This window comes from Lipomyces doorenjongii, assembly GCF_038497915.1.
Source record: "Lipomyces doorenjongii strain NRRL Y-27504 unplaced genomic scaffold V1508scaffold_5, whole genome shotgun sequence".
Taxonomy (NCBI): Eukaryota; Fungi; Ascomycota; class Lipomycetes; order Lipomycetales; family Lipomycetaceae; genus Lipomyces; species Lipomyces doorenjongii.
This window is the reverse complement of record NW_027118072.1, coordinates 136,498-150,873: the sequence shown is the minus strand read 5'-3', so window position 1 is coordinate 150,873 and position 14,376 is coordinate 136,498. Positions and strand designations below refer to the sequence as shown.

The following is a 14,376-nucleotide window of genomic DNA, read 5'->3' as shown; positions in this document are numbered from 1 at the left end:
GGCAGTGGATTATTTTTTTCGCCGCCGTTGCTCCGACAACCGGGACTGCAGGTAGTTGAGGGAGATATAAACAGAATGTAGTTAGTGCTGTCATCGTCGTTGGACGCAGGGCAACGTGCTGAGCCACAGGCAATGTTCGCTTATTTAATTTCCTTATGTGGATGGGTCACCCGGAGGACGGAGCTATGCAATCCCGCGAGCCACGTGATCTGGCTGCACCACCTGTGTCCACCAATTCCGTGATTCACGATATGGCATATACAGCTTGTAGCTTAATGTTGTGAATAATATGGCCGATGTATAATGCTTGCGAGGATTGACCGTTAGCGGTTTACAAGTTTAGACTAAGTCGGCGTCGGGATTTTAACTTCTTCCAAATGAAGTTAATTCTCGGTCCGACCAATCGCCGCCATGATGATGTCTCTATACCTAAACACAGGACCGATTGACATCCGGTCGAACACTCGAGAACAAACATTCCTATATTATTAAGCGGCCACCTCGTAACAACTGAATTACCCGCAGCCAACTCGGATGCCAAAGTAAGACGTTACTGCGCGAGCGACACCAACCAGCAGCGTCCATTGAGCGCCTAAACGTCCCGGACTGGACAGGAGACCATTCAAAGAAATTTCGAGTACGACTGCGGCCATGAACGGCGTAAGGCGGAGTGATGTCCAGATATTATAAATATTTATAGAGATTCACGGCGAGTAACCCGACCATTCCTCCTTGGGACTAGTATAAAGTACCCATCGGTATCTTAACTCAAAGGTGATTTAGTATCGTATGTCGGACCCTATTAATGAATTTGGCGGTCGCTGTCCTTTGCGCTACGTCCAATAGTACACTTCCCTACTCGACAGAGACTGTCCGTAAGAGATTTTAATTACTGATGCAATCGTGCTCGTGCTAGGAAGTGCAAAAGAGGGCCGAAGGAGCCAGAGGTTAGACTAATGACGTATGTCCTGGACTGCCAGTGATGGGTGCCATTAAGCTTTTTTATAGAGCGGTTAAATTAAAGAATGCGCGGAAGAGTTGCCTTCCACAGCGATTTCAAACTCTGGAATCTGGCCGCTCCTAGTCGTTTGTTTGTTTATCTGTATCTGATAAACATATCATGGACGGACTTGCGAGGATCTGTTATAAAGACGCCGTAAACGTGTACGGTTGAATCGCAGTTTCTCTAATAGCTTCGCGTAAATAATCAGCTAGTTGAGCCAATTTCTATACAAGCTAATGCGGAATATCCCTCATAATTTGACGATCAGCAAATATGCATGCAACCAAAGAAGCAACGAGCAATGGCACATGTGTCTCCAATGCGTTTTAACTAGTTGAGCTCGAGGCATTTTTCCACTGTGAGTGTCTGTGACCGGCAGGGCAATGAACTACTTCCCCCGCGCATTCGTGATCGAACGAACTAAGGATGCAACCTGGTGCAGTCAGGCTTGACCCTAGCCAATACGCACGATCGCGTTCGGCCTCAACCAAGACTCCCACATATAATAATTTCCTGTGAAATGATCACATCTACACCATCATTGCGAAATGCAAATTCTATATGTTGTTTATCATCAAATCATAAAACTTTCACCCAGACCCATTTTCCCAAGCCCAATTCGAAATCGTTTAATAAGAAACAGAGAAAATATTGAAATGATGAGCATCCTTGCAGAAGCCAACGGAACTCCTGGTCTTGCAAACGAAACTGCCGTCGTGCTGGATAGTGTAGCCCAACTGCCGGTCGTAAATGATAGTGAAGACCGAGGCCTCGGCCTGCGTCTTGTGGAATTGACCACTGTAGTGCAAGTAGTATCCGTAAACGGATTTGATATAGAAGTTTTGAGAGAACTCGTTGCCGACCTGAATGACGTAGAATCGCTGCGTTTCATCCTCGAGCTCGATGTCAACGTTCTCTGGGTGGGCGTGTTTCGAAGTGTAAGTAAGTGTCTTGGACTTCTCGTTGAATGCGAGAGCATATCTGTGCTCGCGATCAGACATCTGAAACACAAGGTACCGCCCCTCGGTAAGCTGGCCGCGAAGCTGCTTATGACCGGTCTCGGTCCACAGAGAGTCTTTCTCTGTCTGATTGCCATAAGGGACAGGAGGACGACTGTAGGGCAGTGAAGGATAATACTTCTCAGTGCAGAGAGAATACCCGTCGTAGTTCCCTTGGCTGTCAATGTGAGGATAGGAACTATTAGCAATCGCGGGTATATCGAGAAGTGGCTATCAAGCGTTAATAAGGTCGACGCAAGGTAACACAAGCACTTACGTGTTCAAAATCGAACATATTAACCAAGTTCGACATGTGTTTTCGTCTCCAGGGATTCATCTCTTTGATAGTGAATTCCTTGCCAACCGCCTTGGCCCACTGCTCGAGGAACAATAGCTGAGAGTTATGGTCAGAAGGCTCAGTGAAGACATTAATTAATCACCAAACCGCCAAAGTGGCTCAGGTTACCAATAACAGCCTCCTGATACATGTCGCTGAGAGTCCATCCCTCTACGATGGAGAAATGGGTAGGAATGTCAGAACGCTTAAGATGACCCCACGACCATGCAGTGTTGTTGGTAACCCATCCATTGATCTTGCCAAAGTTCCACGAATTGTGGTTAGGAGTCCAGTCGTTGGAACCAGCAATCATACACTCAGTAGATTGGGCATACGACGGATCCTCGTTCAGGTACCAGGGAAGCAGGTACTCGGCCTTATTGCTGGCAGTTGGCTGATACCAGACAGGCTTACCGTCGGTAACAACGATATTAGGATCTTTGAAACCACGAACGCCAGCCATGGTACCAAAGTAGTGATCAAAGCCACGGTTCTCCTGCATGAAGTACACAATATGCTTGATATCGGTAAACTTATCGGTGTAAGCGGATGCAGCGGTCGTACTAGCAGAGACGGTGCTGGCCATGAGGCTGCCGGCGATGGGGACCTTTGAGAAAGACACCATGATACAAAGTCAATGGAGGAACTGACAACTCGTTGAGCGAAGTTATGAAGGATCTTGGTGTAAACTTCGTGCAATGCAAGGAACTGTCGGATAGGTGGGAACCTACATATCTATATTTCTTGAACGGTGAATGCCGTGATTAAGGCATGTGCACAACGGAATCGCATACCGCACAGGCGCCGTGCACAAGAAAGGTCATTGAAACGAAGCAAGATCAGATCGCGAGGATAAGACTTACAGAAGTCTGATGCGGCAGCTCGTTAGTGTCTACACGTGGATCCCCGCCCAAAATTATGTCATGTCCCGAGAATACTACAGGACCGGATATTGGCTAGGGAAACCTAAATACAGCACCTAATATTCGAAATTGACTTGACTTACAGCCGACAGGCTACTGAACGTCCGTGATGCTTGGTCAATGCCTCAACAATCACCATATTCGGTTCCATAACTAGCTAGTACTCTCGTCTAAAGCTGCTTATCAAGGGACGATCCAGAGTTGCTCACTGTTCCAACTGAGACCTTAAGATTCCTGCTGTAAGCAAAAGGCGTCAATATTCTGAGTAGGGGGAATCTTAATGCAGACAGAAGAACCTCACGGCTCCGGTGATGCCGAAGCAATAATAGGTTGCGGTCTCTGTAATTCAGCCTATAAGATAGCACAGATTGATTCACGGGGACTGACAGATGACAAAACGATATCCGAGAAATTCTCGAATTAAAGTGCGCATAGCATACGGCGCGGCCATGGCTAAAAACTTCTTGATTCGGACTCGCCTTAGTTGGCGTAGCTTTCAGAATATCTGCTTGTCCTTTCAGCCTCGATATGCGTGAACAGAAATATAACAGTAAATGAGACTCGTCGGACCAATTGACAGCGTCATGCTTGTACCAGGAAGTGTGTGGACATGCATTTGGGGAACGCTAGGCGTGCCCTCCTGAGATGCGCTGCTTGCTGCACGTGCCTGCATTGCTCGTGATGATCGACTAAAAACTAACGGAGACTTGCAGCCTACACACTAGCCGGCACAGTCTACAGTCTCCGGCCTCGTCCTTGATGGCGCATACGAAGCGTTGCTGTCAGCAATGTGATATGTGATACCCTACTAGTAGTTCCGTAGGAGATGGCTGACGTCGGCGATGAACTACCGTCTGAACTACTTCGACCTTGTCTCATCTGTGCCTGACTCTGTTTCGATTCAATCATACGAGAGAAAACCTAATATATTGTGTATGGTATTGGAAGGATAATATGTACAAACATTTGAAAACAATAGGTCGCCATGCTGTCGACTTATTTCCGCAGATCAATCAATAGTCGGTTCAGCTGGAATCAACACACCAGGTGGCTCTTATTAGTCACAGTTGCGCTCCTTTTCTTAGTCCTGGTTGTTCGGGGATCCGGTACAAAGACTATTATATCGTCGTCGATCTGTGAAACGTCATGTCATGTCAACGATGCGACGGAATTGATCTCTACCATCCCCATTATACGGGAAATACGGACGAGCGAGTACGTGAATTCACATTCGATGTCGCGAGGCATGTGCTATCATATCCGGATGGCGTTGCAAAATCGATGGTCCTCGTCAATCGGCTTTTTCCTGGACCTACTATCCGAGCAAATAAAGGGGACACGTTAAATGTGCACGTGAACAATCATCTCAACGAATCGACTTCACTTCATTTCCACGGTCTGCATCAACGAGGGACGAATTCCATGGACGGCGTCCCCGGTGTAACTCAGTGCGGGATTCCACCAGGCCAAAGCTTCACTTATAGGATCATTCTTTCGCAGTCCGGTACGTTTTGGTGGCACTCGCATTCGTCGACGCAGCCGATAGATGGTATGGCTGGTGCGATGGTCGTGTACGATTTAGGGGAGGAGCAATATCAGCTTGGAAGAGACTACGATGACGAAGTCATTCTGTTTTTGCAGGATTTCATGCGTCTGGCGAGGACATGTTCAATTGGTATCTGTCGCGGTCTTCTGCCGGATTTGAGCCCGTTCCGGATAATGGTCTTGTCAATGGACGCGCATTTAGAGACGTCTGTTCGCGCACACACGAGCTATATCCATGCTCGTCTATAGAAGACGTGAAGTCGACGCAGTTTAATTTTGTGAGGGGCAAGAAGTATCGACTTCGAGTGATCAACGCGGCAGCGTTGGCGGAGATAACCTTTTCGTTAGACAGACATGTCTTGCGGGTCGTCGAAGCTGATTCTTCCGAAACAGAGCCGACAGACATTCATTTTGCACCTATCGCGCCTGGTCAGCGGTATTCTTTCATTGTCACTGCCGAGGCGTCTGGTCCTGTTTCCCAGGTCACTCTCCGCGCTGATATGAACACGAATTGCTTCAACTACCGCAACCCCACACTTGATCCCGAGATTCGTGCTCTGGTCAATCTCGTGGATGACAGTTCAAGTATCGTCAAACGAGCAACCATCTGGCTTAGGTCCCTTGTACCTGGGAAATTGAGAGCCGAATCCTTGAGATGGGATGACTTCCTCCTTCCCGAGTTTTGCCGCGACTTGGACCCAAATCTTCTTGTTCCTGTTTCTGTCGGATCGCATTCTGGTCCAGTTCCTCCATTTGACTATCGCGTGCAAGTATGGACAAAGACACTTAAACTCGAACGCGTCAATCTAGCTCCATTCGGATTCATTAACCGCACATCATTCATGCCCGCCATTGGTGCGCCTAATTTGCACGTCGCGTTTGGACTAGTAGATGCGGCGGCCACGGCACCCATGCCAACTGTCGGCGGGAAGAAAAATACAGAGACCTTGGGCGGCGATCAACTCGTCGTCCCGATTTCGATGAAAAATGATGAAAAAAGCCAAGTTATCGAGTTGATTATTCATAATCCTGATGAATCTGCGCATCCATTTCATTTACATGGACATGATATGTGGCTTATCCGCGCATTTTCCGGAGATGCAGGTTTAGGTGGCTGGAAGCCCGAATTCGAGGCGGAATACGTTGTCGAGAACGTTGTCCCTCGAGACACAATCGTAGTACCAAGACTGGGGCACGCGGTGGTCCGATTCAGGGTTTCGACGGATAATCCGGGAATATTGGCATTCCATTGTCATATATTGTGGCATTTACGCGCAGGAATGATGATGCAGTTCGCAGTTGGGCTGGATAAATTAGATGAAAAGATGGTCACGAGCGAAATGCGGCAACATTGTAATATAGAGCGTGAGTTGGGTGACAACTTGTTGGTGCCTCTACCTGGAGATGAGTTTAGAAAGGGTATGATCCCACCGACTTGATGGCTAGGCTAGACCAAAACAATAGTAAAAAAGATTTACAGTACTGGGCTGAATATTATATTATGCAACATATTCAATGGCGCAAATAGGGATAACTAATACAACCATCTACGACGACAGATTATTAGAGCAGTGTAATACAGTTAATATGGCCTAGATTTACGCTCTCGACTTCCACGGTCTCGCATTCTTTAACAATTTGACAAACCTCACAAGGCTCCGATCCTCAGCCTCTGAGGCGAAGAAACCGTACAACAGCTCGTCTCGATCACCGACGGCCGTCGTGTCGATATACGCATATATTCGCACAGCAATGCCCGGATCTTCAAATTGTACGTCGTCATGTAATCGTCTAGCGTCGACTTCGGCGAGTAATTGCGCTCGACGCTGCTGGATTTGCGATATTGTTAGAGTACGAGGCAGATATATGTCCACGTAGGCGTCTAATGCTGCGGATAGTAAGTCGCGTAGTTGGCTTACTCGCCGGATATGAAACATATGTAGGAGTTCCATACAGCACGCTGGGAATATCAGCAAATAATTCAGGTTAGCGTAGACGTCTAGTCTTACCAGTAAACGCGACGGCAGGCATGATACCAAATATCGCCCTGCCTATAGGTTTCAGCATATGCGATGAGAATCCCATAATTAGCACTTAAACCAGTCTGCAATCAGGTTAGAAAGAAGGGCAAATGTATAGCACAGGCATCGCGCGTTGACAGCCATTTGTTTATTTATATAATATTTTGATCGTACACCTTCGAGCACACATCATCGACTCATCTCGATTATAAAACAGCATCACTCCTGAACCATGAGTCGATGACGCAGGGGCACCACGACAATAGTTGCACAGATATTGTGTCCTGTGCTACACTCGACGCGATGTGGATGGGCCAGATGGCGCTGTGCCGGACCTTCTAGTGTCGGAATTCAAAGGCGGATCGGGTAGAGACGGAGTTGTGGCTCATCAGAGTAATGCGTGCAGCCGCAAAACCAGTGTATTGTCCAGAACAGAGAACTGACGAGTGATTGTTCTGTTGCGGATGCAGATTATATACCAACTAGCGGTAGCTAATACGCGCCTTCGGAGAACTGGGCACTGTTATCAAGCTGAGTGAGTGTCCTCGGTCCTCCTGCGGCGGGACATAGACCGTCACTGAGGGCCCCTTCACCAACTCGAAGTGTGTCGGTTGGTCGGTCCGCTCCAAGCTTGTATAGCGGAGTATCGAATTGTAAACCCCAGTGTTAAGTTTACATTGTCCTTGTTCCGTTATTACTACTTACTTATTTAATACCTCAACCGGTCAGAATCATGTCCTCGCGGTCAATGCTACCGTTTCTCTTGCGGATTGTTAATCGACATATTTCTGGTGGCGTTTTGTGCATTCTCATGACAATATTAATATTCCCTTGATTGTTGTCCACATCCGCGTGTTTGGCCGACTTCGGGGAAGACCCCACCTTCGAAATTAGGGTTAAGTTACCTATATCTGACGCTACGAGCACTTTGCACACGTATATGCCGCTACCAGTCGTTATTTATGCCATAGCTCAGGCATCATCACGGCGGTTTCAAGTACATGCGGGGACGCATGTGACAGCAGCTCAGCGGACACGAATTCGTCGCGTCGTCGACGTCATCACGGCTCGTCCAGGCTCCACAACATCCTCGGCAAAACCAAATCAGCAGATCGTAACCGCTCCGCTCCCATTTAATGCTCCTCGGCATCCACTCGTGCGCATTGTTCTCTCGCTACCTACATGGAATTACTCTCATAGAATCCCCCACAGCATATACATCATGTCCAACCAACAATCCCAGTCAAGCTTCACCACAGAGGTATGTTCCATAAGGCATCAGTAGATGAAGCGAATCAGCTAACACGTGATAAAGGATGTCGCGAAGCACAATTCCGAAGAGTCCCTCTGGATCATTGTAGACGGCGGGGTATATGACCTCACGGCTTTCCAGAATGAGCACCCTGGCGGGAAAAAAATCCTGAAGCGCGTCGCCGGCAAGGATGCGTCCAAGATGTTTTGGAAGTACCACAACGCGGGCATATTAAAGAAGTACACTCCCAAACTCCAGATTGGATCCATTGGTGCAGCGGCTGTTGTTCCTGCCGCTGAGAAAAAGGAGGAACCTTCTCCGGCTGCTGCCCTTGTCGAGGTCAAGAACGGCAAGGAGACATTTGAACCTTTTGGTGACTTGGTGCCCTTTGCTGATCCATCATGGTATCAAGGCTACTCCACCACTTACTATAATGCATCTCACGTTGCACTTCGAAATGAGGTTCGTGCGTGGGTCGACTCAGAAATTGAGCCCTTTGTCGGAGAGTGGGATGAAAAGAAGGATGTTCCGAGGGAGGTCTACCTGGAGATGGGACGCCGTGGATATCTTGCCGGTGCGCTCGGCGTTCACTACCCGACCGAATATACTGACATTCGACCGAGGTGCGTTGCTGTCGAGCAGTGGGATCATTTCCATGAGTTCATTCTCACCGATGAGATTGCGCGGGCCGGATCTGGCGGTCTTGTTTGGAATCTTCTCGGCGGCTACGGAATTGGTGCGCCGCCAGTCATCAAGTTCTGCAGGCCGGAGGTCAAGAAGCGTGTGCTACCGGGATTGTTGTCCGGTGAGACGAGAATTTGCTTGTGTATCACTGAGCCTGACGCAGGCAGCGATGTCGCCAATCTCACGACTACCGCGAAGAAGACCGACGACGGGAAGTATTTCATTGTCAACGGCGAGAAAAAGTGGATTACCAATGGCATTTACTCCGATTACTTCACCGTCGCTGTCAGGACTGGCGGCGACGGGATGAGCGGTATTTCGCTCTTGTTGATCGAGAAGACTATGCCTGGAGTCAACACACGTCGCATGGATTGCTCTGGTATGTGGAGTTCCGGCACGACCTACGTCACATTCGAAGACGTCAAGGTTCCAGTCGAGAATTTGATAGGAAAAGAGAATCAGGGCTTCAAGGTCATCATGACGAATTTTAACCACGAACGCATGGGAATTATCATCCAGGCCAACCGATTCTCGCGGGTATGCTACGAAGAATCGATGAAGTATGCCCACAAGCGCCGCACATTTGGAAAGCGTTTGATCGACCACCCCGTCATTCGCGCCAAGCTCGCGAACATGGCCATCCGCATCGAGGCGACACACAACTGGCTCGAGAACCTTATTTTTCAGACGAATTGCATGCCGGAGCAGGAGGCTATGTATCGTCTCGGTGGCGCCATCGCCGGTCTCAAAGCGCAGGCTACGCAGACGTTCGAATTCTGTGCACGTGAAGGCGCCCAAATTTTCGGCGGTCTTTCGTATTCTCGCGGCGGCCAGGGCGGTAAAGTTGAGCGTTTGTACCGCGAGGTTCGCGCATATGCTATTCCTGGAGGATCGGAGGAGATCATGCTAGATCTGTCTATTCGCCAGTCGCTGCGTGTACATCAGGCGTTGGGAGCAAAATTTTAATTTGGTTCAAATCAAATCATGTATTTATTGGGAAGAAGGCGTGGTGTCTTGGTAAATGGATTGTATTGCTTTGCTATATCGTCGTAAAAAATGAATACGCATGAAATGGAAACAGAAACGGTGAACAGTACACATTGATGGAGCCCTGGCCCCGACATGTCTAACCCGCAATATATACGTAGTCGTGCATGCGAAGACAAACAGACTATTACGGAGATCAATATAGAGTCTAATATCGCCCCTCTCTTGTGGGAACTCTCAACGGTTCCGGATTAACACTCTGGACCAACTGGAAGATGCCGCGTATTGATCTCGAAGCCTCTAATTGCAACGAGCAATTTGTGCGGTATGTACACACTGTGAATTTTGCTGATAGGAACCCGGCAGCGTCACACGTGCCAACCAGCTGGCGAAATCCGGGCCAACTTAATACCAAGAGCTCTGGTCGTGTGCTTACAAAAGAGAATCAAATTTTTCGAAAAGTTAGTTGTATATTAACATAACCCCGGACTCTGTAATATATGCATCGTTTTCATTAAGAAATTCACTACGTCGCATATTCCACCCCACCTACGTACAACAAATGATAGCATTCGATAAAAATGATAGCGTCGAAAAAAAATGAAGCACATCTATGCAACCACCATTAACCGAAGAACATGCGATACTCGAGCTGCCCACAACTCTACATTATCCTTAACAAAGTATGATCTCTAAAGTCTGTCATAAAAAGTAATAACACAATAAAATGAAATGGACCAAAAAGAAACCCGGCGTAAATATGAAGAAAATATAGCCCTCTTATACAAAAATGTACCAATCCTTTCCACCCGCTAATAATAGTTTGAAATATTTTGCAATGATGACTAAGAGAATACTCCGTAAATTCGTAACAAATGCTATGACGACATCTACAACCACTGCTTATACCGTCTAATGTAAAACTTCTTGACTATCTGTGTCGCGATGAAATATCCGACAATAGCAGCGATCAAGAATGGATAGAACATGCCAGGCACGGGAAGCATCTGGAGAACATTAGTGCCAAGTGGAGTGAATGGAATGATGATGCCGACAATGACCACGGAAACGGTGCCCAGGGCAAGCTGCCATGACGGATTGCGCTGAATGAACGGAAGCTTCTCGGTTCGGATCATGTGCACGATGAGAGTCTGCGTGATCAAACCGACATAAAACCAGCAAGTCTGGAAGTACTTGACATCATCTGTGAATGGCATTCTGTAATCGAAGTAGAACCACAAGACAACGAAAGTATAGACGTCGAAGATCGAAGACAATGGGCCAAGGTACAACATAAACTTGAAGATCGAGTCTGCAGACCACTGGTGTGGATGGAGCAAATACTCCTCATCAACATTATCCCACGGAATCGCAATCTGCGATATATCGTAGAGCAAGTTCTGAGTCAAGATCTGGTTACCAGTCATTGGCTGGAATGGCAACCAAGCGGAAGCAATAAGAACGGAGAAAACGTTGCCAAAGTTCGACGAGGCGGCCATCTTGATATACTTGATTGTGTTGGCGTGAGTCTTTCTGCCCCGAATGATAGCCTGCGTAATGACATGGAGAGACTTCTCGAGCAAAATGAAATCAGCCGCATCTTTGGCGAGAGGAGTAGCAGTGTCGACGGAGATACCGCAGTCCGCACCGCGAAGTGCAAGAGCATCGTTGATACCATCACCAAGGAAGCCGACAGTGTGACCATTTTTCTTCAAGATGTTGACAATATTGAATTTCTGGAATGGGGTGAGCTTCGCAAATACGGTAGTGCGCTCGACAACTTCGTTAAGCACTTCCTCGTTGTCCTGGATCTCTTCCAGCTCCGGACCAGTGATGACGTATTCAGTGTCGATACCGACGTCCTTGCAGACCTTGCAAGCAACAGCCAAGTTATCACCAGTAAGAACCTTGATACCGACATGATACTTTTTGAAGTCTTCAATGGCAGCGGCGCAGTCTTCTTTGGGCGGGTCCAAGAAAGTAAGGAAACCAAGGAAGGTCAAATTATTTTCATCCTTGGCGCTGAAGTCCTTGCACTCCAGCTCCTCCTCGGGAATGGCCTTGGTAGCTACAGCAAGAACACGGAGACCATCACCGTTAAGCTCAGCGACCTCGGCTAACAATTTCTTACGATATTTATCCGACATCTCGACGTCGCTGATCGACCCTTCGGTGTACTCGCGGACCGAAGTACAAATATCCAGGAGCTCCTCGACGGCGCCTTTGCAAATTAGCTCGGCGTGAGTGGCAGAAGTCTTCAGAATAACACTCATTCTGCGGCGAACGAAATCGAACGGAAGCTCATCGACAAGAGAGTAAAGCTGGCCCTTCTCAGATGGAGTGTAGTCGGTCTTGACCTCCTCGCTGGCTTCGGCCGCCTTGATAACGGCAGAGTCAAGAACATTTCTTAAGCCAGTCGAAAAGTGCGAGTTCATGAAAGCGTAGCGGAGAATGTCAACATTATTGACATTGGACGAATCAAGATGCTCAGTTAGGACGACATCGTCCTGGGTCAAGGTACCAGTTTTATCACTGCAAATAACATCGACCACACCCATGGTCTGGATAGCATCAAGTTTGCGGACGATAGTCTTGTGCTTGGCCATCTCCGAGGCGCCGTAAGCCAAGTTCGCGTTCAGAATCATAGGTAACATCTCGGGTGTAAGACCAATCAAGACAGACATACCGAACAAGACAGCTTCATAAAAGTCGCCAGTTGTAAGACCGTTGACAACGATAACGATAGGAACCATGACGAGACCAAAACCAAGTAACAAGTAGGCAACTTTGCGCACACCAACGTCAAACGAGTTGCGAGTCTCCATCGAGTCGGAGTTAAGGGTCGAGTTGATGGTAGAAATGTAAGTAGAATTGCCAGTAGAGATGACAAGCGCACGACCACGGCCGGAAACAACAGACGTGGACATGAAGCAAATGTTGGATAAGTCAAAGATCGACTCGGGGTCGTTGACATGCGTCGACTTCTCGACAGGTAAGAACTCACCCGTGAGAGAAGACTGAGAGACGAACAAGTCCTTCGACTCGACCAGGACCACGTCGCCAGGGAAGATGTCACCTGGTCGAAGAGTCAAAACATCCCCCGGCACGACATCAGTTATTGGGATTTCGGTCTCGAAAAAGCCGCCATTGCCGTCTGGGCGCAAAATACGAGTAAGGGGCTCAATCAAATCACGCATAGACTTAAACGACTTTTGCGATTTTAATTCTGTTTCACATTAGATGGTTGTGATGGGAAGCCAACACAGCAAATTCTCACCTTCATAAGAGCGAAGACCAACACTCAGAATGACCATAGCAAGAACGAAATAAAAAGTCGTGGGGTCCTCGGCAACAGTAATAGCCAAAATACCGAGAATCATGAGGAGGACATTGAATGGGTGTATCAATCCCTGGAAGATGATAACATACCAAGGCTTCAACACAGCAGACGAAAGCTCGTTCTTGCCGTACTTGACCAAACGTTCGCTGGCCTCAGATGGGTTAATGCCATTAAATCCGGTATCAAATCGCTTGAGGACGTCATCGACGCCAAGAGTAGCAATTTCACGAAGCGAAGCAGAGATGCGACGTTCTTCCTCTGACGATTTGGACAGGTTGGCAGTCTTTCCGAAGAGAACGTTGGACATCCAAGCCTTCATATCCTCCATAATGCTGCTCTTCTGGGAAGTAGAGGATCTGATGGATGCATCATCTCCGTGAATGTGCGGTGCCCCAATGCTTACCAGAACATCATCGTCAGCTAGATTATGCTTCTGCGTCAGTAGGTGGATCGGCAACAGCCGTGGACAGGCATACCTGAACCGTAGGACATAGAGCTGGAGGTGATCGACGACGCTGAGAGTGGAGTTTTTTCCGTGATCACGACTCGCTTCTCGTCCTGAGAGCTGCGGAACGCAGACGAGTGTGAATGCATGGTGAATGCGTGAAATTCAAGAATATGACGGCGACAGAGAATGCAGCTGATGCAAAAACAGATGACTATCCCAAACCACGGCCAAGGAGACCAAAAGAGGGACGCAGGCTCTTAATAAATGAATGCAAGAGCGGATCTGGGCGGAGACCCTGTCGGAGGAGATGGGGAAGATGAAGGCGGAGATGAGCAATGAACAATCGGGGGGCTATGGTGCGAGAGAAGACATTCAATGAAAAGATCCAGAGAAGGTAGAAAGACAACGCTCTGCAGAGGCAGAAAGACCCATACGGAATGCCGAGCACTCATGTCGCACCATTCTGTGCCTAGCATGCAAATCGCCTAATCGGGACTAGTACCAGTTTTGGTGCTATCGCTGTCACTTTTCGAGCCACACAAATGACGCTCTGTCACCGACAACTGTGGCGGACTGTGGCGCTCCCGCTCCAGACCGCGGTCGTTGTGAGCAGGAAGCAGTAAGCAGTATCATTAGTCGCGACTCCATCTCGATTTGGCCGCTCTTCGTAATCATCAGCGTACAGATTAACACCGCGAGTCGCAGGACATATGCGAGGAACAGGGACCAACTAGCTCCTCGATATCAGCAAAGCTTACTGCTGGGTTCTGGACTGAGGTGGGCAGTTTGTTTGTTTGTTTGCCCAGACCGCTGCTGCTGAAGCCGCTTCTCTTCCAAA

At 48.2% G+C, this 14,376-nt stretch overlaps 4 protein-coding genes across 4 annotated transcripts; 2 read left to right on the top strand and 2 right to left on the bottom strand.

The window, feature by feature from the left end:
• Positions 1-1,632: 1,632 nt before the first annotated feature.
• On the bottom strand, positions 1,633-2,963 carry V1508DRAFT_430327 (phosphoesterase family-domain-containing protein; the record flags this gene model as incomplete). Its single annotated transcript, XM_066941906.1, has 3 exons — positions 1,633-2,232; positions 2,279-2,395; positions 2,442-2,963. The coding sequence occupies 3 exons, from the start codon at positions 2,961-2,963 to the stop codon at positions 1,633-1,635; spliced, it is 1,239 nt and encodes a 412-aa protein (XP_066798183.1).
• Positions 2,964-3,965: 1,002 nt separating this feature from the next.
• On the top strand, positions 3,966-6,245 carry V1508DRAFT_450223 (multicopper oxidase-domain-containing protein; the record flags this gene model as incomplete). The annotated part of the gene is made up of 2 exons (XM_066942484.1): positions 3,966-4,832; positions 4,886-6,245. The coding sequence occupies exons 1-2, from the start codon at positions 4,408-4,410 to the stop codon at positions 6,243-6,245; spliced, it is 1,785 nt and encodes a 594-aa protein (XP_066798182.1). The 5' UTR covers positions 3,966-4,407.
• Positions 6,246-7,779: 1,534 nt separating this feature from the next.
• V1508DRAFT_364988 (acyl-CoA dehydrogenase/oxidase) lies at positions 7,780-9,842 on the top strand. The gene is made up of 2 exons (XM_066937317.1): positions 7,780-8,088; positions 8,143-9,842. Exons 1-2 carry the CDS (start codon positions 8,050-8,052, stop codon positions 9,727-9,729), a joined length of 1,626 nt encoding a protein of 541 aa, XP_066798181.1. The 5' UTR covers positions 7,780-8,049; the 3' UTR covers positions 9,730-9,842.
• A 594-nt stretch (positions 9,843-10,436) lies between these two features.
• V1508DRAFT_218266 (uncharacterized protein) lies at positions 10,437-14,072 on the bottom strand. The gene is made up of 3 exons (XM_066936257.1): positions 13,567-14,072; positions 13,028-13,510; positions 10,437-12,976 (listed from the first exon to the last, which is right to left on the bottom strand). Exons 1-3 carry the CDS (start codon positions 13,682-13,684, stop codon positions 10,641-10,643), a joined length of 2,937 nt encoding a protein of 978 aa, XP_066798180.1. The 5' UTR covers positions 13,685-14,072; the 3' UTR covers positions 10,437-10,640.
• Between the last annotated feature and the right edge of the window lie 304 nt (positions 14,073-14,376).